The 24,466-nt window shown below is 34.6% G+C and overlaps 1 protein-coding gene across 1 annotated transcript in view; it reads right to left on the reverse strand.

The window, feature by feature from the left end:
* Nucleotides 1-305: 305 nt before the first annotated feature.
* Nucleotides 306-24,466, reverse strand: part of SLC6A15 (solute carrier family 6 member 15) — a gene marked incomplete at both ends in the record, with an annotated part of 26,878 nt that continues 2,717 nt past the window's right edge. Inside the window, 10 exons of the mRNA XM_082850902.1 lie at nt 306-686; nt 1,799-1,961; nt 6,304-6,463; nt 9,316-9,508; nt 10,402-10,594; nt 10,693-10,934; nt 14,057-14,167; nt 21,035-21,216; nt 22,250-22,376; nt 22,743-22,900. Coding sequence (XP_082707028.1) covers nt 306-686; nt 1,799-1,961; nt 6,304-6,463; nt 9,316-9,508; nt 10,402-10,594; nt 10,693-10,934; nt 14,057-14,167; nt 21,035-21,216; nt 22,250-22,376; nt 22,743-22,900 — 1,910 coding nt within the window. The remainder of the gene's footprint in view (nt 687-1,798; nt 1,962-6,303; nt 6,464-9,315; nt 9,509-10,401; nt 10,595-10,692; nt 10,935-14,056; nt 14,168-21,034; nt 21,217-22,249; nt 22,377-22,742; nt 22,901-24,466) is intronic.

Consider the following 24,466-nt stretch of genomic DNA (forward strand, 5'->3'; position numbering starts at 1 on the left):
AACATCTGTGGTTTTTAGAGATAGGAATCCTTGAAAAAAACACCAAAGGTATTTTTGAAAATTCTGACCAACATGGACCTCAGTTATTGTACACTGTGTCTGTGGCTCTTTCTGTGCAAATGTAAACCAGAGAATCCAAAGGAATGCTCATGTTGAATTTACATACACTGCTAGAATTAAAGATCACAGCCATGGAGCACCTGAGATCGCCCTCTGATAAGCGAAGTCTATCGCTTCTCTTAGTAGAGCCAATGTTCATTGACAAAAATGAACCAGATAAAATCCCACTGATTTTTGCCCCCCAGCTACAAGTCAGATTCTGGCATATCTGGCATATCTGGCATATCTGCCATCAAGTACCCTATTCCATATCGTCCATTGGGAGCAGTATCCAGAGTTGGTGATCCACTCTGTTTTCTATAAATATTTTTACCAAAATTTGGAGAGGACATCTCGCTTGATATCTTTCCATGAATGAGGCTTGCATCATCTCCCTCTAAGTTTATAGGCTCCTTCAGAACCCGTCCTCTCTTGTAGGTCACAGATGCTAAATTACCAGAACTATCGTCTATAAGGTTGCAGCGACGAATGATGAAGACAATTGGGACAGGCAATATTGCCAGGACCATCAGAGAGATACAGACAACCATTCCCCACGTTGGGTAGCTCAGAAATTCCTCTGATGCCTGTTAAAGCCAAAAAATAATTATTAATAATCTTTTTCTCTGCAGGGACATGAAAAAATATATATTTGTCTCAGGTTTATAAGAAAAGAATCTGGTCTAGTCTTATGATTTTGACTAATGAATTGCTGTGGAAGTGACAGTAAGCAACTTCCAGGGCAAAGCCTTAAAGGCCTTGCTGTTTCTGCCTTTGTGTCTTAGAATGCTACCCTGAGTCCATAATGCCTGGAAGAAACCAAGAATGAAAGCTCACATGGGGCCCAGCTTTCCAAGTTTAATCAGCTGTATGAGTTAGCTCACACAAGACCCAAAGAAGAATCATCCAGCTCATCCACAGAACCCTAAGAAATAATAAATCATCATTGCTTTCAGTCATTAAGTTTGGGGGTCATATGTTACTAAGCGATAGTTACCTGTTACATGTGCCACATTATCTTTCTAAAATCTGAAATTAAATTTTGAACTACATCTGGCCCCAAGGGTTTTGGTAAGGGATAACAGACTTATTTGTTTAGAATAGTCTTGAATTTAGTTGTTATTATATAGAATTACTGACCGTAGGATAAAGGTCAGAGGTATCTGAAAAATAAGCATTCTGATGTTCTAACTGCTAATATGTACTTTAAGATTGCATTACTATGTAGCTACAGCAACATGACAACAGAAATTGAAATAGTCGTGGCTAATATAAAACAGTTATAGCAAAACTTTACTTCAGTATTTACTTAAATTATGTATACATGGCTAATGAACAGTTTCATTGTTAGAGTATCTCAGATATAAGTTAGTAAATTTATACAGGAAAAAATATTTCTGGTGGTTTGATCAATAAGTTTTCTAAAGTCAAAGGCCCAATTGGTTCATCTATGGTGACATGAATAAAATTACTTTAATGAGGACCAAGTCAGTACTTTTCATGTACTAATAAAGTCCACAACATATAAAAAAATCATACATATTTGGGGCCAAAAGAACATAAAAATCTCAAGATCCTCACATAAAAGCAACACCATCCATTTAACCGCAAACTATACTGTGAAAAAAGCAAAAAACAAAAACCTCTAAAATGACATTTTATGTATATTTTTATCTACCTTCCTTATTTTGCATTTTACCTTATCTTCAATCCATGCATTATAGCCAGGAGGACTTAATCCCATATTCACAATGCTAGCAATTAGCAGTGATAATAGCATTAGAGGAGAAATATATTTCCACATATAGTAGTAATATCTGTTGGGAGCAAAGCCCAGCATATCCTTTAAGTCTTCCATAAACCTAAATAGAACGAAGGAATTTAATTATTCCTCGAGTTAATATAGCTATATTAAAATATGGTAAATTACATGTCCTTTAAAATATGCATTATATCAATGGTTTGATGGGCGTTAACCATGATACCCTATGACATTTTACACTGAGTCTAAAAGTCATATTGGAAGAAGACTTATAAATTAAGAACATTTATAAAGTAAAATGGAACCAGTTTACTGTAATTTTCTTTTGGAGAAAGTCCCTGTAAGTCAATTACTGGAAAGTCTCCTCCAACTGATGATTTCCACTCTATGAACACAATATTTGCAATACATTAAAATTTCCTTGTTTCCTTTTTTTTTTAATTAGCCATATGTAATATCAATATAAACAATTGGTGTTTATATTATCTGACCTCTCATTTCTTTTGGTAGTCTGTTTTTTCAACTGAAAGAAGGTCCATACATTGCAGTTGATGTATGTGTTTCTCAGACCATTTTTCATCTCTAAGTTCCTCATACATGTCTTCATCGTTTCCTCTGATTCTTTGTTGAATCACTTTGTCCCACAGTCTGTATTTGGCTGATTGCATTCCCCCAGTTTTGCTTCACAAGAGCATTTGATCCTCCTATTTCCCATGAATTAACACTTAGACCTAGTAATGATTAGACTTAACATGTTCTTTTTTTTAAGAGTCAGGTTACTGAGGTACTTTTTACCTGAAGTAAAATTCACCCTTTTTAATTGTATGGTGTTAACACAGTCAGGAACATGTAGCCATTTCATACTAGTCTATATCCCTTAATGTTTATCTCGAGATAAATATTTACTGCCCACCCACCAGCCCTTGTATTAATGTTTCTGCAGACTTCTTGGTTGTCTAAACCTAGTTCTCTCGTAGATTCTTCAAAAAGAGATCGTAGTAACTATATTTCCTAATTTCTTGCATGTTTCTAATTGTTTGTCTGTGGTCACTATACCTGAATGTCAGTTCAGCTGAATTTAAAACCTGTGGCTTATGTTTTTTCCTTGAGAATCATACATATGTCTAACTACATAATATTGTTACAAAAATTTTGTTAAGTATTAGATTTTTCTCTTATAAATAATCTTCTTTGCTGTGTTTTGTTTTGTATTATTTTTGCCTGGATGCCCTTTTTCTTTGTCTTGTAGTAACAAGGCTATGTTAGCTAGGCTATGTCCTCGTGTTGGCCTTTATGTCTATTTCTCCAAGTATATTGTTTGCCCTTTCAACATTCAAATTAATTATTTCAGGCAAGTTTCTTCAGTTATAGTTTTTAGCATTTGTTCTGGCTACTGTTTTTAGAGGCCTTCATTGTACATATGCTGAACCATCTTTGCTTAACTACTGTGTTTATTTATTTCTCTTAAATCCTTTGGTATTTCTCCTTGATTTTCAAAAGCATCCCTCCTTTCTAGCTTCTAATTCTTCTGAAATTAGGCACTGTGCTTATCATTTTTGTTTTCTTTTTAATTTGATCTTCATTTCTTAAGTGTTTTTCTTTTATTTACAATTATTTCCTGAGTTCTATCACCTCTGTTTTCAAATCTTCCTTTTCTCTAATTATTATAATTCTCAATTTTAAAATAACTGATTTCTGCTCTTCTTTGGTGGCGTCTATCATTTTTAAACATTTATTTCACCTCATTTTGAAGTATTGTTAGTTTTCCATCTATTTTGCATGTGTGCTTTTGTTGTCTGCAGAGATTTTACTCTTTTTTTTAAAAAAAGATTTTACTCTTTTTTTTTAAAAAAAAGAAACTTTTCTTAAGATTTGGCCACAGTTAAGTGAGATGAATTTTCCTGTGTGTTTTAGGAGGGAGGGATGGGCCTTTCCTCTCTGTTTTTGCAAAGTAATCAAAAAAGGTGGCCTCAGAATTTCTCAGTTCTGTTTACCTCTGCTCTCCTCCTCATACTGACCTGGACTTTCTTTTCTATGGACCCTACTACCTCTCTCCTACTCAACTCAGGTTCTGCTCCCACCACTTTTTCTTCGGTGAAGAGCTTTATCTTGGAAGAGAACTTTGAGTTATTCATTTCAAGAGTTGTTAGAGACCACATTTCTCCAGCACTGATGATCTTACTGTATTTTGGTCCCTCTGCACTCCGCAAAATGTGGGCAAAGATCCTATAGAATTTCTCCCAGTTTAGCTCACTGTCTTCTGATCAGCCTGCCACACATTGCAGGGAGGACCTGGGGGTGACTGGAAAGCTGTCAGAAGCCCAGCTGCATATCCTCTACCATCTCCCACACGGAAGTGATATCACACAGGTCCTGTGGCTGCCAGTGGTTTGCCCCAACCTTTCGTATTTGAGGGTTCACAGGAATATCTTCTTGCCTGTGTTTATGGGTATTTAGTTCTGCTTTCTAGTCATTCTTTTTCTCTTTCATTTTTAAAAGGAGATCAGGAAAATACAATCTATGCAGCCGTCACTTTCAGCTTTACAGGATCTTCCTTCTCGTTTCCTCTCGTTCATATTTCTTCCTAATCCCTAACTTGCTATGCTCCAATATTTCTTTTTCTGCATTTGAATTTACTGTCTCAAAGGTTTGGGTTTTGAAAGCCTTCTTTCTCTCAACTCTGTGTCTGGAAATGTAGGTAAATGTGGCAGACGACAGAGAAGAGCTGAGCTCATGACACTGTTGAAGGTGAACAGGAAGAATATAAGGTTGCTACGACATTTAAAGGAGGGGAAAGTAAATAAATGAGAGCATTTTAGACAGGAGAATTCTAATTCTGCTCGTAGGACAAGATATGAGCTTTAGAAACCAACAGACCTGGTTGCGAATCATAGCTCCATCATCTTTTAATGTATATCTTAGTCCTTCTGAGCTTAATTTTTGGCATTTTCGAAAAAGATAATACCTGTCTTGGAGGATTATTGTTAGACTCATAGACAACATATGCAGAGCACACTGACTCACATACAGCAGAAATTTATAGATGCAAGTATTATTAGTAGTAGTATTATTCTTCCTGTTGTTATAATGATTATTATTTAGGAACTACTAAAAAGAAATATTTACTACTCTGCCTATTGTAAATGTTGAACTGTCTAAATGGAAATCTAAATTATGATCTTATTGATCCATACATCAGTCCAATAACAATGTCAAATTCCAACACAGTGCAGGTTAGGAGTTGGGGGTAGCTTGGTAGAGTGTAGAAATATCTGGTTTTGAAATTAAAGTCCTGGCTCTGCAACTAACATACTGTGTCCTCCTGTACAAGTAGGGCCAATTTTCCATCTAGGATATGGGTAATATTAGTTACCACAGATTGTTATAATGACTAACATTAAATGCGTGTCATACAGCTATTACTACTATTGCTATATAGTACATGATCATTAAATGTAAGTTCCCCTATCTTTCCTTGCCTGGAGCTTTTGCCAGTAATAAAAACATTCTTTAAGTTTTGTCGCAAAGCTCACTCAATACCAATAAAGTTCTTTATGTTGTTTAAGAGGACTCTGGTCCTCAATTAACTTATTCCTACTTCACAGAGACCTCTAATAAGCTTGATGGTCTTATTACCTTTAGTTAATCCATATATGTTAACTAAAGACCACAACTTTAAAAAATATTGGACAAGGCCTCCAGAAACTTTTTTTATTCTGAGACTACTCTAATGCTTCATTTCACGCCAAGTATATATACTTTTCAAACCGATCAGGTATATAATTCAAAGGTTTAAGCATCTCATGAAGTCATGACTCCACATAAATAAGAAGTTTATGTACAGCAAATGGCATATATATCCTGGAGCATCATATATATATGCCACTTCCTAAAATTGGCCTGCGACATAAAACATTGTGTAACATGATAAAATAAGGCATTTTATAGCATAACAAAATAAAATTCCTCTTGTAAAACAGGTTAGCAACGTAATTAGAAGTATAGTCTTTAGAGTTAAGCAAAAATGGCTATGAATCCCAGGTCTGCCTCTGTTCAGGTGTGTGACGAGCAAGTCACTTGGTGTCTCACGAAGCCCGCATTTTCTTATCTGTAACAATAGCTGAAAACAACTTAACGAGGTTCTTGGAACTTTGCCAACATGCTCTAAACCTTGGAAGTTCCTATCTGATAGCCAGAATTAAATCAAAGCTCCAGAATCCTAAACTACATTACCATCTACACCATTCTATCTAATCACCTAATAAGGGGATACACTTCATTAAAATTATCGAATGAAGAGGAGCCTGCAAAAGATTTGATTTTTGTGGCGAGGAATTTTTCCCTCTAGTCACTTCCCTCCTCTTCTAAATGAGATATATATTAACAATTGGTCTTTCCAAGAGAGAGATGAAAAATGAATGCATAAGAGAGAATATACTTACTTATCTATGCCATAAACAAAGGATACAGCAATATTCTCCAAAATGACTACAATTAGCAGAGGCAGGGTAGCAGAATAATCATCAAACATTGTAACAAAGTAATTCCCAGAGCGCTGCACAAATATCAGGCCAATACAAAATGCCAGAAGACAACAGATAACTGGACCAAAGGAATAAATAAGAAAATTAAGCCCTACTCAGAGTCAAGTCTTTTAAACTTCATTATAAGTTATTATACACAAACAATAATTTTGTTTCCACTTTTATAAGTTGTCAATGATACAAATAGGATACCTTTCCTGATACCATGGAATATAACATATTGGGAATTAGTTACCTGGATTTAGCCCCAGATTTAATACGAATTCATTGTAAGACAGTAACTCAACTCATCTCGAGTCTGTGGAAACGTGTTTACTAAACACAGATAACAAATGAGGCAAAACTGAGGATATATTAAAAGGATAACTCTCCATACCCTTCTTCTCATTATTAATAGCAAAGTGACCTTTCCAGGCAGCAAATGTTTGTGGGTCATTTCTACTTTTAAGAATGTTTTATAGTTTTGGAAGCAATACTGAATTTTGAAATTAATAATGAGATTAGTGTAGCTTATAATAAGACTGATAACATGTATTTTTCTGTCTGATTGAAATATGGTTATTGTTAAAGCATAACTGAAAAAAATCTGATGAGACCTTGCCTTAGCAGCAATCCATAGCTCTGTCCTGATAGTGCCCAAACAGATTAGTTGGTAATACATCTGTGACAGGGTTGGGCAACCTGATTCTCCAGGTAACTAAGAAGAACCATCTAAAAGGAGTTTCTGCAGCAGTACTGAAGAAAGATGCAGAAACTTCTAACCAGCTACCCTTAATGTAGAAAGTTAGAATTCTGGAATCCATATGATATTCCCATATTTTTGTTAGACTCTTTATTCTCTCTTGCACGTTGGTAGAGAAGACCTCAAAAATAAAAGATGACTGTGTTCTCTTTCTCAAACAGCTTTTAGCAGAGGTGAGTAAAAGTGAAAGAAGTGGAGCAGGTAAGGGCAGTTCAGAAGGGGAGAAAAGACATCCTGGGGGTTCCATCTGATGGGGGTTCCCTAAAAATCTCAATAAGTATGGGTTAAATTAAGCCATTTCCTCCATCTTATAAGCGCTATGCTAGTGGTATGAGTTACATCGTACATAAGAGAATATTATATATAAACATACCATGTAGAAAAGGAAAAGTAGCATTCACTTGGAGTCTAATGCATATTGAAATATTTGAATGCTTGTCACAGCAAATTGTACTCCAAGTCTCAGGATCCAAGTAACTAACAGAGCTTGGATTTGAACCACAGCCTGTGTCCCTCTCACTCTCTCCTAATTACATTATAGTATAAGGTAGATAGGAAGAAAGTGTATTCCAGGTGGTAAAGACACTGAGAGTTTTGCTGACGATGTGAGAGGAACAGATAATGAGTAAGTCACTTATCTAAGTCCTACTGTCCTATCAGAGGAGATGAAAACATCTGACAAAGGTGATGGGGGAACATTTCATCTAAGTATATAAAGCATGACTCAAAGTAGAAGTATGATCCCAGAATACAGGTAACAGGCGTAGAGAGTATATTCCTCTTTACTCTGACCTAAAGGTCTTCCACTGGGAGTTACCAAATACTCACATGTGTGTTTCTCCCTCTACACTGTTGTTTTCCCTTTAATTTTGCAAACTCTGTTACCACAGGAGGGCTGGGATATGGGGCAAAGACAAGGAAAGCAGCAAAGATGACTGTTACTTAGTCTGCATGTCAGGCAGGGTATTGATAGCCTTAAAATAAATAGAAACTGCAGAAGTAGAGACTGCCTTTCAGGAAAAGACAGAGACATTTCTCATTTATGTTCAGCTGAATCAAAGATATTTAGATGTAAATATCTCACAAACTGCTGAAATTGTTTTATACACACACACTTAGCAGAACGGTGAGTGATAAAGATATATATGTATTTGAGAGTTATTTACACATAAATTATTACTAAATCCTTCAGAGCTAAAAACAGAGCCTTGGGGAGCTTGTGTACCACTGCCCAGCATTTAAGATCATCTATGTATTTTTTCCAATTAATTATTGCATCACTTACCAACACTGTTGCTGCACTCTGGTCTGGCTGGCTTCCTCGCTGCTTCCTTTGTCTCTACTTGGCTATGTTTATGAACACTATCCTCTGACCCCTGAGAAGACCCCTCCCCTTTCGAATTCAATTTCCATGCCTTTCACTGACAGTTGCCTCATATATTTAGATGACCTCTGCTGCGTCTTAATTCGTAGAACAGGTAAAGTCCCTATCATGCTATCAGTATATTACATGGTACAAGTCTTATCTACCCACCTTGATTTTAATTATCAGTCCTATTCATTTTAGAGGAGAGGCTCTCCTATATCTCTGTATCTCTGTTGTAATTTCTCTTATATCCTTGATATCCCTCAAATGTGAGGACCATGCAACACACACAACCAGTACTTTAATAACTACTTGTAGATTGGACTTTTAACAACCATCAATATTGATAAATTGTGTTATTGTCTTTCCTACCTAGATGTATTAACTTCTATCAGGCTACAATTGCTCTTTTATATGAGAACTCAGTTTAGGTTTATCAATTTCAGCTATGCACTTTTGGAAAATCCAATGACCTGAACTACTATTTTTATAATTATCTGAGTTGAATACAAAATTATACATGAACATTCTGTGACTTTGTTCTAGCGCCAGTAATTCATGATAATGACATTATTACTAATAAAGAGTAATAGAATAAATGATCACTAATAATGAATAGAATCTGTATTAAACATGTCATTTGCATATTATATAAATAAATCCCTAAATAACAAATACTAGTATTATTAATAGGTAGACATTAATAATAAACACTTTTCCTATTTCCATCTCCGATCTCCTACCAAGGGTAAAACAGCCCGCCACATCAGTTCAATGAAAAGTCAAATACATAAAAACTAACCAGTGAGAATTTCTTTCCTCACTTTGAATGTGTCCACAATGGGTGTGATGATCCCTTCAATGGTTCCAAACATGCTGCCAAGCCCTAGATTTACCAGCATGAGGAAGAACATCACTGACCAGAAGGGAGATGCAGGGAAATGTGTCATTGCTTCTGTAAAGGCAATAAAAGCTAAGCCAGTCCCCTGAACAGCCTGTAAGATACACAAAACAGCCACGTTAATACAGAGCAATATGAAGTGCTGGCTGTATATACATCAGTTGCAAAGGGCCGGAGAACTCTGAATAATGCATGGGAGTTACTGGAGATAAACACGCTGATACCATGTTGTCTCCTAAGAAACTGTGCCTCGAAACAAAATTCAAGGTGATCGTGTTATCTCATAAAAACAGCAGGTAGACCAAAATTTTAAAAGAACTTTAAGAGTAAGTTAGTAATTAAATCTTTCCTTCCAGAATTCGAGATTTTTATGTTAATGATGGCTTCGTCCATAATTTCCTGCACGTGATTCTTTGTTTAGTCTCAAGTACAGTTAGCTATCTTAAAGCAAGTGATTACCAGCCAATTTCTCCATTATATTTTCCTTTTTGCCAATGTAAAGAGAGGGTGACAATTAATGCAAGGCTATTTATTCATGTTCACCTATGTCGTGTTTATTAAAATATATGACAGTGGCTAGAAAAAGGACTTAATCATGACTTATTGAACACAATTATGAAGATGAACAAATATCATTCATGTGTCCAAACAACCATACAATATGTAAATGATAATTGCAATTCAAGTTTTGTATTAAATATTATACCAGGAAAGGTACCAGACTAATTTCATTTTCTGGGATGAAAATCACCTAATTTATACCCATATTTTAAATTATTGTGGCTTAATCAGTGAAACTGCTTTTCAAAGTAAAACAAACATTTTTGATTTAAGAAAATATGTTCTCTGAAATAAAGAATGTGAATTTTGAAACAGCATGATCTTCCACAGGTATTTTAAAGATCATTTTCCTAAAAGAAGTCTTCTGGGTAATGCATATTTTAAGTTAATAAGAATTATTTTATCGCATAAACATAGCCTACTAACTTTATTTAGCTCATCTTCAATTTGACAGGAATTGAGTTGAAGAGAAGGAAACTCTTCTTCTTTCACTTTTTGAATGATGTCATAAACTAAGTGATAATCTTCCGCAGTAACAGCTGAAAAGTTGATATGATGGGGAATAATATCTTGACTAATGTTGCCCATTTTCACAAGTTTGCTGACCAGTTCCAAATTTCTGAAAAGGAAAACAACGTTAGTGAACACATGGGTTTGGGAAGGAGATTTTTTAATATAATTATGCCATCAAAAGCTAAAGGAAATCAACAACCATACTCTGCAATGCATTTCTCATTTATGACATTTGCTTTGAAGCCCAGAACTGCAAACACCACCAATGTTGCCAGGATAGAAGTAAAAAAATTGATGAAGGACACCAGGACGGCATCAAAGTGGCAGTTGTTGTCTCTCTTGTTGTAGCTTGAAAAGGCAATGACGCCACCAAATCCCAGACCTAAGGCAAAGAACACCTGAGCTGCAGCTTCTCTCCAGACCTTGGGCTCCAGCATTATTTCAAGCTGTTTAAAATTAAACAGAATATAAGTCAGCTGCAAAAAAAATTTCAGAATAATCTACAAGGAATTGGTTCTATCGTTTAAATATATCATAATGACACTTATGCACCCAAAGATTACTTACAACAGGGGGATAGTCTGTTCTTAAGTAGAAAGAACAAATTTTTCACTTAGGAATAACACAAGGAATATGAATAAGAAAGGCTACAGACTATTGAAACTTTAGACGGAGATGTTACTTAAATACACGGAGAAAATACGTATATGGGAATTTTTAAATATCTTTAAGACAAATCATCAAAGGAGTATTTGGGAGAGAAATGAACTATCTTCAGTTATTCTTATTTATATCTTTGTTTTCTTTCCAAAGCAAAATAAATCAATTAGCCATAAAAGTTAAATAATTATTTAACAAATACCCTAAGTTTTGTGTTTTCTGAAGTCTAACAGCCAAAGCAGATAATAATTATAAGCTGGGTAGAGATGAACTATTTGTACTTTGCATATTCAGATAGGTATTATTCATTCATTGAGTAGTTTCCTGAAAGCCTTTTCTTTGAAAACAGAAGAAATTCAACCATATCATCACTAAGGCCTTTTCAGATCCAAAGTTCTAAAGTTTGGAATCTGTGCTGAACATATATTTCAAGTAACTGTGCTTCACTTCTTAAACAATTATCACTGTATATAACCAGACCTTTTAAATGGAACTATTAATATTAGCCATACCTGGCACAGACCTCAATAAACAGTTAAGTCTGATTTCAGTAGCAGTAGTGTTTAAATTGGTATTTTATCTCTTTTCACCATTGCAGTGAAATTGCCTTTATTGGGAACAATGCCAAATGTGGTTAAGAACATGAGTTACATAGACACTTTCAGATCCTGATTCTGCCATTTAATAATCTAAAAATAGTGCAACCTAGGGCAGGTGGCCTGTCCACTCTGAGTTCAAGCTTTCTCAACTGAAAGATGAGAGTAACAAGACAGGTACTACTTATCACATTGCCTGCTGCCCTCGAAGTCCTCAATAATTGCTAACATATGGACTATAGTGGCAGGCAGACTGATAAGCACTTTATATGGATGATCTCATTTAATATTCACAACAATCAATGAAATTGTGGCTAATATTATCTGCATCTTAGAAGAGTTAAGTAACCTGCCTCAGGTTACACAGCACTTCTGGGGTAGAGCTGACATGAACACAGGTAGATTTCAAAATGCGTAAGCTCTCAAACATTAGGATATGTTGTTCAATTAATTTTAGTGATTATTACTGAAATTTATGCAATGTTATCATGAAACATAATCATGATTATATTTATAATTTATTTTCAATTAACTAAAATATGCATACTGTTTACTGACTATCGCTGCTACATTACCATTCTACGGTTGATGCCCATCTAGTAAAATACACTCATTCAACTGTCTATCTCTACTTTGCCCACTAGATGGCAGACAACACCTATGTAATAAAGACATTCTGATTATTTCCAATTCAGGAATTAAATCTCCATTCACTGGGAATATTTCGTGTGCTTAGGTACTTTCTCCCTTACATAAATAATGTAAATTAAAAAGTTATTGACAACTTTTTATCGTTATTATATTAACTATCATCCTACAGTGGCCTAATACAGAATCTTATCAACAGTCCATGAAAAGTGAGCTGAAGAAATAATTAACTCTATTTTAATAGTTATCTCCAGTTCTGGTTTAAAATGTTAACAATGCTGCAGCTTTAAATACGGGGACCGTGTAAAAGCATCATATCACAGTATTTAGAGTCTAAAGTATCTATTTAAATTAAATATTTAGAATTATGTCACAAACAATTGCCAACACAGAGAAAGGTGATATTCCAGGAATTCACAACAAAGCTAGTTGTTTTTAACTCAGAGAACTTTTTTTTTTTGATATTGCAAATATAAATACTTCGGTCACTAAGTATGGCCCATCTGAGGCTGATTTAAATTATAATGCAGCTGAAATTCATAAATCTGAAGTAATTTTTCACTGAGGAGTTCCAACAACTCTAAATGATAAACAGAACTTTAGAACTATTCAAGAAAACCAGATCACAGTGTCAACATTTTTGCTACTCGAGAATGAACACCACGTTGGAACCAGATACACAAAGAACACAGCCTCTGTGACACAGTATCAAGGCAGCTGCCAGGAGTGACAATTCCAAGGAGGCTAAAATCTTCTGCCCACATCTCTCAGCACCATGCTTGGCTGCACAGTCATCATTCAGACAACTTCCAATTTCTGAGCTAATTTTGAAATTGTGTTTTTATAACTCGTTGTCTGCCTATGATAGAGTTAGCAAACTAATGTGAAGTGTAATGTCAGTGTATAACCAAAATATATGTACACCTCAAACTTGATTTTTCCTGTCAAATCAATATAACAAGTCCACAAGGATTAATCAAGTCAGCTCTAAGTTAAACAACGGAGTCTAAGTTCCGAGCCTTTTAGGAAACCTAATGAGAATTTTCCTAAAATGCATACGCATTTATAAAAGTTACAGAACTTCCCAAATGCACTAATGTTAAGTACTATTCTAGAAAATACAAAACTGCAAAACGAAACAAAGTAGGAAACCTTGAATTTCTCTGAGACAGGATTTAGAGGGCAATAGGGTTCTTAACCTGGGTCCATGGATTTTAGGTGATCTGTCAACCTCCTGAGACACTAAGCAAATTAATATGTTCATTATTTGCTCTGGTAAGAAGATTCCATTATCAGGTTTTTTTCAAAGGGGTCCATGTCAAAAGGTTAAGAACCACTGAAATAGAGGAGGAAGAGTAAAGACTGAAAAGTTCTAAAATATACCAGTGTAAAAATGGGAAGTTAATTTATTATAAAATAGGAATTTTTGAAGTTTAAATAGTGAAACTCACTAATGGGGCCTTTAAAATTGGAGAGAGATGGATATAATTATAGATGTCCAAAAGCTCCGGTTTTACTAGGCTGGTTAACATAACAGCTATAATTTAATAGTCTAGTGCACATAGGTTAGAACAATTATCCCTTAAATCTAACTGTGGGAACATTTTAACAATAAACATAAGGCTTTTGTGATCATAAGCCTTAACTAGAAATACAGTACATACCTCAGGGGTAAACATGTGACGGATGCCATCAATTGAACCATTTAAAAGGAGTGCTCTGATTAGGAAGCATATAAGTACCACATACGGGAACAGAGAACTAAAATACATGATCTGCAAAGTAAGAAAGATTTAAAAAAAGTGAGACATCCTAACGACTATTTTCTTTTTCATAGTTAAGATTATGTGTTCTGTTCTATACCGTGGAAGTGGCACTTTTTATAATATGATAAATAATACTTTTAATACCTTGCATAGCCATCATATCAGAGTGGCTTAATAGCCTTGATTCAATGTGACTAGTTAAGATTCTATTTGAGATATAACAAAAAATAAGAAAATTTTTCTTATTTAAACCCCTTTTAAATAGCCCATAGGTATGGTGTAATTTGAATAGTGTTGATTCCTTACAGTTCACAAAACAAGCAATATTTAAGAGAAATGAATGGACACTAACTCATTAACAAATTTCTACTTTATTGTTTGAGGTAGCAAAAAAAAAAAAGTCCTTTTTTTGTTTGTTTTTAATTAAGCAAAGTTCCATTATAATTCTATAAAGCTTCTGGAGTAGAGAGTGGTCCTGTTAAAGTTCCTACAGAACTTGAATAATAGTGTAGAGATTTTATGTTCTACTTCAGAAGTTTCATCATTAAAGTTAAGCAAATGTTTATCATAGAAAAGCAGTTGTCCTAACCAGACATGTACTGCCTCCTTGACATCTCCATGTGGTATCCAAAACTTTCCCGATTTTCCCCCAAAGCTGTCCCCACCCAACTCCATCTCCCACCACCCATCCATTTGCTAAAGTCAAACATCCAGAAGTAGTTCTGCACTATTTGTAATATTCTAGTTTCCAAGCTACCACTCAGGTTATCTCATTCCCTGCTTAACCCACTCCAGGGATCTCTAATGCAGTTGGAGTAAAAGGCGAATTTCTCCCTCTGTCCTGCAAAGCCTTAGACTAGGCTGCCTACCTGCCTGCCCCACCACTCTTCCCCCAGCTGAGCTTTAGCCCCGAGGGAAACCAAGCTCTTTAGCTTCAGGGCCAGAGCAGGCTGTGCCCTCAGTCTGAGGTACTCATTTCCCTCATCTGTCCGAGAGACTCGCTCCTCTTTGTTATTTTACGTCTTATCTTCATTTTCTCAAGACTACCTAGAACACCCAGAATAAGGTGATGCCTTTCTCTCATCCAGTATACCTCCATCTGCCCTCCTCTATGCCCCATGAACCTTCAATATTATTTTGTTTTGTCTTGACAGCATTTAACACTGTTGAAATTATCTTGTTTATTTGTTAATTTTCAATCTCCCCTACTGGAATATAAGCTCTGTGAGGGCAAGGACCTCTTCTCTCCTGTTCACTACCAAATCTCAAATACCTAACAGAGTTCCTAACACATAGTACGTATATAATACTTATCTGAGGAGGAAGGAATGGAGGAAGGGTAGGAAGAATGGAGAAAAAAACTGCCATAGCAGAGGATGGCTCAGGCAGGTTAGAGATATGGAATCCTATAGTAACTGTAGACAAACAATAGGTAAGTCAACACAATAATTTGCCCCTCTTCTACTGTTCTGTATACCTTATAATTATATTAAGCATTCTAAGAAAAAAATTAATATTACAAATAAAATCTCAGCATAATTAGAAACCCATATTTTTTCTAAAAATAATTATATTTTAATTAGTTGTAAAGATATAATTTTTTGATCATTTCAAAATGGTATAATTTTTAAAATTTTTATTTATAAAAATGGTATAATTTTTAAATTGCATCCATTCATCCACATTTCTTGATTTCTTCTTATCAGAATGCTTTTAGATGGAGTACATTTTTTTCATTCTTTCTGCCTCCTTTTAGCATTCTTTAAATTTGTGGGGCTACTATATTTCTATTCAAGTAGCCTTGATCTCACTTGATTACAGCTATTCCTTTTATGATTCTTCTTCACAAATCTTGGGGCTAACCAGAAGCATGGATTCACCTTTGCACAATTGCTTTTTTTGTTGTTTTTTTTTTTTTAACAGAACTCAAATTTGCTGCCTTATAAATGACTTAAAGGACTTCCATTAATGCATTTATTTTAAAAATGAAAATGAAGGCTGCACACTAAAATAATCTGGATAGTTTGATTATGATTTTTTCCAATAAATACAGTGTACCCTCAGTATATTTTTAATATAATTTCAAATTAGAAGCTAAAGGAAGAAAGGATTCTTCCTGTATGTGTATTTGCCCAGGCTAAACAACTCTAACACACCTGCATATGGTTCTCTTCCCCACATCCCATAACAACTGACCAGCAAGTCCAATTGACTCCAGATTTCATCTGTCCCTTCGTTTTCATCCTCAGGGATGTGTCACTTTTCACTATTAGCTTCCTCCTCATTTTGCCTCTTGATTTTCCCTGCCAGCTCTCCTCTTCATCCCTGAAATGCATCACCCACACTGCTACCAGAAAGATCTTTCTGAGGATCTGATGGTGTAATGAACTGCTAAAAATCTTCAAATATTTCACAGCGTTTGTTAAGTAACAGCCAGTCATTTTACCAGTGTCCATAGATACTTTAATACCTGCAGTCAACTTACATTTCCAGCCTCATTTCCCACAAGCTGCACAAATTGTATGTAAAAGTCACACGGGGTTACTCAGCAAACTTTGGGCTTTGCACATGCTGTTTTCCATGCCTCCAATGTCCTCTCTCTGAAGTTTCTGGTGAACTCTTCTTCAACTGTCAAACTCTAGCCCAAAAGCTACCTGCTTTGTGAAGCCGTCCCCCAATTCCAGGTTAATTTCAGTGGCTGCCTCTATGCTCTATACTCTCATACACTTTTTATTTGTACATCTTACTGCATTTATTCTGCTGTCATTATTTGTCTCACCCATTAAATTACGGGTTCCATGAGGATAAAGATGGTGGCCTATTAACCTTTGCACATTCTTAGATACTCAAAAATATTGTACATTAAGAGAGAATTCATAGGAAGTTTTCCTTTCTGTACACATTCTATTAAAAAAAAAAGAAACAAACAAAAACCCTCATCTTTATTTTACAGTATTTTAAAAATTAGGTACTAATTATATGATGAGACATTTCAAATTTCATTTATTAATTCAACACATATTTGAGTTCTTAATACTCATCTGGCTTCAGTGATAAGACTCTGATAAGATAAGGATAGCTTCGTCCAAAAAGGAACAGGAAAATTTCATGTTGGATGCAACATGGAGAAAAGTAACAGTCAAGATTTTAAACACTTAAAAACTTAAGTAGTAATAGGTAGTGTTCACACCTGAATTTTTTTCTTCTGTGAGCAGGTAAAGGACAAGTATTTAATCATTAAATTCTGAGATTTAAAGATGTGTCTTAGGTCAGCATTTTACAGAGGTATCCACGTTGTGCTTTTAAACACAAATTCATTTTATTTAATCATATGGGTCTCATAATAATAAAATTGTCAGTTGAATAATATTATTGAAAATAGTTTAAATTCTACCTGACTATATGTAAAATGCTACCCCAAACACTTTCTCCTTATTTTATATTTTGCATTGCTACCTGATATTATTTTATGATTTGTTTATTGTCTGCCTCTGCCACTAGAATGGACATTCCATGAAGACAGGTATTTTGTCTGCCTTGTTCACCACTGTACCTCCTGAGCTAGATCAGTGCCTGGCACATAGTAGGTGCTCAATAAATATGTGTTCAGTGAGTAGATGAATGACCCTTAAGTATTATTCTTAAGAACTTGGAAGTGAAACAATGAAATATGTTTCTCTGGCTGATTTTAAGACCCTGGGCCTTAAAAACTGACATGCCTTTCACAGTAAGTACATTCAGTAAGAGACATAAGTTTATCAATCAAAATGTTGCATGAAAATATTTTCATTTTACTCAACTATTAAAAAAAGAAAATATATGAAATCATTTAGTTGTTTTTCTCTCTTACATATTAAAATGTTTATTTTAAACATACCTTCAGAAAGAGTCATTCTCTTTGAGGATTTCATAGCCTAGTTCTAACTCTGCCACTTATCAGTTGTTTAATTCTGGCCAATTATTTATTTTCCCTAAGCTTAACTTTGCAGTAAAATGGGGATAAGAACATGCAAATCATCTTGCTGCTAGAAAGATTAAACAAGCTAATGTATGCAGAGTACTTACGTAGCACAGTAGTAGTACTAATGGCAAAGTAGTACTAGTAGAAAATATTAAGAGTTAGAAGAAAGCCTAGAGCTTCTCATTTCTATCTTTCCCCTGGGGGCAGGCATCCCTTGCATAGAGGCTCCAACAAAGGGACATGCAACCATACCACCTCTGTTGGACCACCTCCAGTAGTGCTGAGCTCTCTACCACTGTGCAACTGATTTCATTGTTACTAGGCTTGATTCCTGAAAGGTCTTCCTTTCCTTGAAGATTTACCACCATCCCGCCACTCTGCATAATTCCAAATATTTGATCATGGTCCTGTTCTCTGTGACCACACAGAATAAGGCTTATTCCTCTTTTTATTCAACTATTGGAAGACTGTGATCACAAAGCTGAGATGGCTCTTTTCCATAACAAAGTAGTAAAGATTTCAGTAAAATCCAGTATTACAGGTGTGGTTCAACTGGCATGTGCCTACCTGACCTAAAGGAGAATGACAGTGTCATACTCCTGTCTTAATTCATGCAGTTTCAAATTAGCATTGTTTGTGTGTGTGTGTGTGTGTGTGTGTGTGTGTGTGTGTGTGTGTGTGTGTGTTTTGGCTAAGGATATCACAAGTTGACTTTTCTTTCAGCTGCTAAATTCTCTAAGTTTTTTTTTCACATACTACCCTTAAACTTCATTACCCTTAAACCATATATCTCTATACTGCATTTGTGTGATTGTTTATTTGGAAGCTTTTTTGTTTGGCAGGCAAACACAGCTTTACATTTATTCCTAATAAATTTCTTATTATATTTAGCTCATTGTCTCAGAATGAGGAATTGTCACAATTTAGACTTTCATAACTTTGTTCATATTACTTACAGCTTTATCCCCATCTGTGCCTACTAAATTTTTTCTTCAAAGTCTGCTGAAAAGCTACCCTCTCCCTGAAGCCTTCTTGTTGAAATAATAAACTACATGTAGTCTATAAATTGTATTAAATTTTTCCAGATAAAGTTATATTACACGACATAAGAAAAACATCCCCAATGTTGTGATAAGAAAAGGATGAATAGTTCTTTAAATGATAAGACACATACTTAAAGAAGAAATAAAATGTGGTGGTAAGACTTGAGCAGAGGGATTTTTGGACTTCTTTGGCTGACCATAGTTGGTTCTCGTTCTATCAAATGACATCACCTTAGGAAGCACATAAATGTGGTTAGATTTGGCTTAGGAATCTAGTCCTTTATTTATAACTTGACTGTAATGGGGCTCTGACATAGTAGAAGACACACCAAATGGAACCAATTAATTGAACTTAATCACAGAATACATTAACATTCACAGAATATGGTGTCATCTACCACATTCATTTCTACAAAGGAAAAATGGTATAGAAGTTCCATCAGGAAGGTAAATGTAAAATCAGCTGTGATTAACAAGTTTAAAAAAATTGTCAAAACATTTCTAATTAAATATGAAGTAACAGGAAGCAAAGATGAATTAGACAGACTTCGCCTAAAAGAGTTCACTTTTTGTGGGAAAAAATATACCACAGTGAGAGACGTTATAGTGTTGCAGTTAAATAACATGGGCTTTAGATTTAGACAGCGCTGGGTTTGATCCAGGTACTAGCATTTACTAACTGTGATTCTTTGGGCAAGTTACCTGTTTTCTCAAACTTGTTCTTTTATCTGTAAAGCAGGTCTGAGAGTAGCAATTACTTCTTAGAGTTGGTTTTTGTTTTCTTTTTTTTTTAAGATTTAATTGAGATAAAGTCTATATAGCATTTATCACAGTGCCTAGAACAAAGTAAACAGGTAATAAATTTTGCCTTCTGTTATTGTTCTTGTTCTCATCATTATCAGAATCATCTCCATCATCATCATTTATTACCACTACTACTGCTGCTGCTACTACTACTACTATTCCCACTCTTACTAGTATATGATGGTAAGTGGCAATATGTTAGCCTGGAAAGATATATGATCAGATCTATGCTTTGGAAAGAAAAAACAGTAGAGATGGGTTGTTAAAGGGCAGAGAGAAGATGAACCAAAATTAATTCTTGCTATGGTCCAAACAAAAGAAGTAGAGAGCTTTAAAACAATGGCAATAATAATGGGGAAAAAATGTAATATGGTAGCAAAATAGTGAATAACAATTACTTTCCTAATGCATCCTTTTAAAAAAGGATACCCCATATCCTGGGGTATCTAGAATTCACTTACTGTCTTTCTCAAGCACAGCCTTATAAAATCTTCCATTTTTCCTGGCAGGCATGCCCTTTAGTCTTTTATATTACTCTGAGTTCCTTGTTGAGATATATCATAACTACCTAATGTTCATATCTTTAAGAAACACTCCACACTAGACTATTTTAAAATCTTTTATGCAACTTTTCCCTAGAGCACCTGTAGTAGAGAAAAATGAATGATATAACACAAATAAACAAATTCTTTATTCTACCGCTTTTCCCAATTTCCATTATTGGAACTAATCAGAGAACTAAAAACATTAAGGTCAGCTGAATACCAGCAACGAGAAAGGACTTTTAAGTATTGACAAAAAAGCTCAAAACAGATCTTGATAAAATAGGGAAAGATTATAAACGACTTTAGATTTCATTATAAAACACTTATATCTTTATTTATGTCCTTTCCTTGATTTAAATACATTTTTTAAAGCACCACTTTTTACCAATCTTTAATTAACTGCCGAGAGAGTAAAGTGCTACTTGCAGTTTGCCCACACAGGTTTATAGTGGGTGGGGGAGATAGTTCCCAGGAATGGTGATGAGGTGATTAGCAGAAGCAGGAGGGGCTCTAACATACTAACTTTTCCAGAAGACTGAATGCCTTTGATCATAGCCAAGCACACCACAACCCAGGCAGCCAGCAAGCAGACGGTCATCTTCCAGTTTAAGCCCCCACTTTCAGAAATGGAACTGGAAATATTCAGTGCTTCTCTGTACCAATAATAGGTAGTGGCAGAACTTTTTTCGCATTCTGGCTCTACGACTGTAGAAAGAAAGGTAACAGAGTCATTTCAGACTATAAAGAATAATGAGGCCATTTCCCCCCCCAATAAGCCTGTAAATCAATTCTTAACTTTTCCTAGAAAAGTACTACTATTCTACAGAAGCATTTAAATCCACAATGAAACCTCAACTGTGCAAAAATGTGAAAAAGTCAACAGACATGAATCCTCTTTGACATTTGTTATTACACATTTCTAAAATAGGAATATGTGAGATTTTTATCAAGGTGATTAAAATGTATCAGGTTTATAGCCCCTTCTGCCCCCAGAATTATCTGATTGACTTCCTGGGGGCAGAGCTGTCAAAAATGCTAGCTTCTAGCCATGTGTGACTTTTGAAATGGAGCTGGTTTAGAGTGACTAGTACTGTAAATATAAAGTACAAAGGGGCTTTTAGAGACTTAGTATGAGAAAAACAGTGTAAATTATTACATAACTAATTTTTATATTAATTATATGTTGGAATGTTAATATTTTGGATATATTGGATTACATAAAATATTTCACCTGTCCCTTTTTACTTTCTGTAAATATGGCTACTAGAACATCTTAGACTACATATGTGAGTTGCATTCTATATTTACTGGACAGCGCTAGGGAATTGTTCTTTATATTCTAGGATATAAAAACAAATGATAAGAAAACCATAGAAAAACAACCCAAGACATAAAAACAATTCCTTCAATCTAAACTCTTTTTGTCCTCTTTTTTATTTTAATGAAACTGTAAGGCATCAATAAAGATATACAGAATAAAATATTGTCAAAATTTACAATTGAATGCTTATAAATGTTTACCCTAACATCATGGGGCACAATAAAATTACTTGGAAAGAGCTAGATAAATTAAATGATGCCAGACATCTATCTTTCTGAGTATGTCAAGGAAAGTTTGTTATAGTAACAATTTTGAAAGATTTTTCCACATTATTTAAAAAAAAGAATCTTGAAAGCTCCTGCCTTTACCAACTGTATGATCTTTAGATACAAAAACACTACATGGTACATGTCTTACAAGTGTGTGAAGCATTTTTCACCAAAGGACACTGATCCCAAGGTAGAGGTTGCTGAAAAGACTGAGAAAAATAAAACAAACTCCAGCCAATGATGACATTGTAGTAGAGAGCCACAAAAAAGCATACCTGCAAAATAAAATAATGTGATTATATTAAACCTCTCATGCCCCTTCCTTTGAAACAATGAGATGAAATGCATAAAACCCATTTAATACTTTTAAAAAAACCTCCTTATTTTATTTTTATTTGAAAAGCATTATCTTTTCTAAAACGATGACTCTCATAGACCTTAAGAACATGCGTTAACAAGATTGAACTACATTTAAATTTACAGCTTGTTTTGTGTATTGGTGCAAGCTCCAGTAGTGTTTTTTTAAAACATGATTAAAGAGTTGAGTAGAAATACACACTCAAAGGTTTCATTTAAATTCAAACTATATAATTACAAACCCTGTAAAAATTATAAGGCATATACCATACCAGGAAACTTACTACACAACTTGCAAATCCAATCCCTCCCAGTTTAGGGCTTATGTAATTCCACACACCAATGCTTCCTCGCCGAATTCTTTGACCCACAGAAAGTTCCAGGAAAAAAAGGGGAATACCTATTACCAGAAGCAGTATTAAGTATGGCAAAAGATAGGCACCTACAGAAACAAGAACAAATAAAATAGATTATATTTTCAACAGTCACAGGAGAGAATACACTAATTCTGATTATCTCATGAAAGATGATATTTAAACTTCCATATAGTATAACTACAAAGGACTTTAAAGAAAATGCAATTTCATTACTTTAAGCTTTCTGGTATTTGAAACTTGAATTTGACTGCTACAAAGAGTTTCTGATAAAAAATAATTATGAAAAAAGTAAGGATACCAATGAATAGTTGTAGTTTCTTTTTATTGAAATGGTAAACCAGCTTTATTTTTTTGTAAAAATAATTGCTTCCTTAAAATTAATTATTTTCTCAAATAGGTTTCACAAACTCCTGGAAATCTTATTCATATGACGTTAATGAAGTCATTTATTAAATTTTATTCAAACTCATCTAAATCATGCATTTCAAATCTGATAAATCAAAATGAGTGAGATGTTATGGTATTAAAACTGACTCTTCCTAACTAAAAACAGGGAAGAAGAAATGGCTGCTTAGACTGAAAGAGAAAAAAAAAAAGGAAAAAGAACTTCTACCACAGACAAATGTCATTTTTTCCCATATATATATATATGTCATATAAAAAGTTCACTTCAGGAAACAAGTAATTTTTTGCTTTCCAAAATTCTGTTAAGGGGTAGGGAGGACTGACTAAACTGAGCTATTTAATAGCTATTGTAAAATATATGTGCTATTTTCCTTGTAGTAAAGTTTTCATACTTGAAAAATATATATATTATTTTACAGCTAAATTTCAATTTAAGACACATGATTAGTGACTTTAAAATGTACTGAACAGCTTGACAATGTTAATATTAGACTCTGTTAATTGATAAAGTCAAATGTGAAACCTGTACTCATTTCTACATGAGAATACATATGCAAATTATTCATTAAATGACTTCTAAAATGGACTTGCTACATTCAAATTTCCTGTCTGGAGTTTTGTCCAACCAGATACTGCCAAGTGGGTCATGTAATCGATGGTACTAATTCCCTTTATAAAATGGAGGCCATTTATTATATTTTCTCATTTAAAAAATGTGTTTAATGGTATTGAATAGATTTTGGAAACTATTCGAATTGTTATGGTACCTATTCTGCTGAAGAAGTAAATATTAATGATTTTATTTTCAAATCATTTATCTCAGTATCTATATATCTCTGAAATAATTATGATATACAAGAATTTCCCAGGACTTCCCTGGTGGTCCAGTGGCTAAGACTCTGCGCTCCCAGTGCAGGGGGCCCGGGTTCGATCCCTGGCCAGGGAACTAGATCCCATATGCCGCAACTAAGAGATCGAATGCCACAACTAAAGATCCCGCGTGCCGCAACTAAGATCCAGCGCAGACAAATAAATAAATAAATAAATGTTTTTTAAAAAAAGAAATTGAATTAAAAAAGAAAAATTTCCCTTAACATGGTGGTTGGTAGAATATCTCTACTCTCTTACAGCTGATTTTCAGTCTTTGAGACATGAGTTGATCTATAAAGAGGTATGCAATGTAAAGCATCGATGCATGAGATTATAAAACAGAATTATCAAAATTC

This window comes from Leucopleurus acutus (genome assembly GCF_964270905.1).
Source record: "Leucopleurus acutus genome assembly, chromosome: 11".
Taxonomy (NCBI): Eukaryota; Metazoa; Chordata; class Mammalia; order Artiodactyla; family Delphinidae; genus Leucopleurus; species Leucopleurus acutus.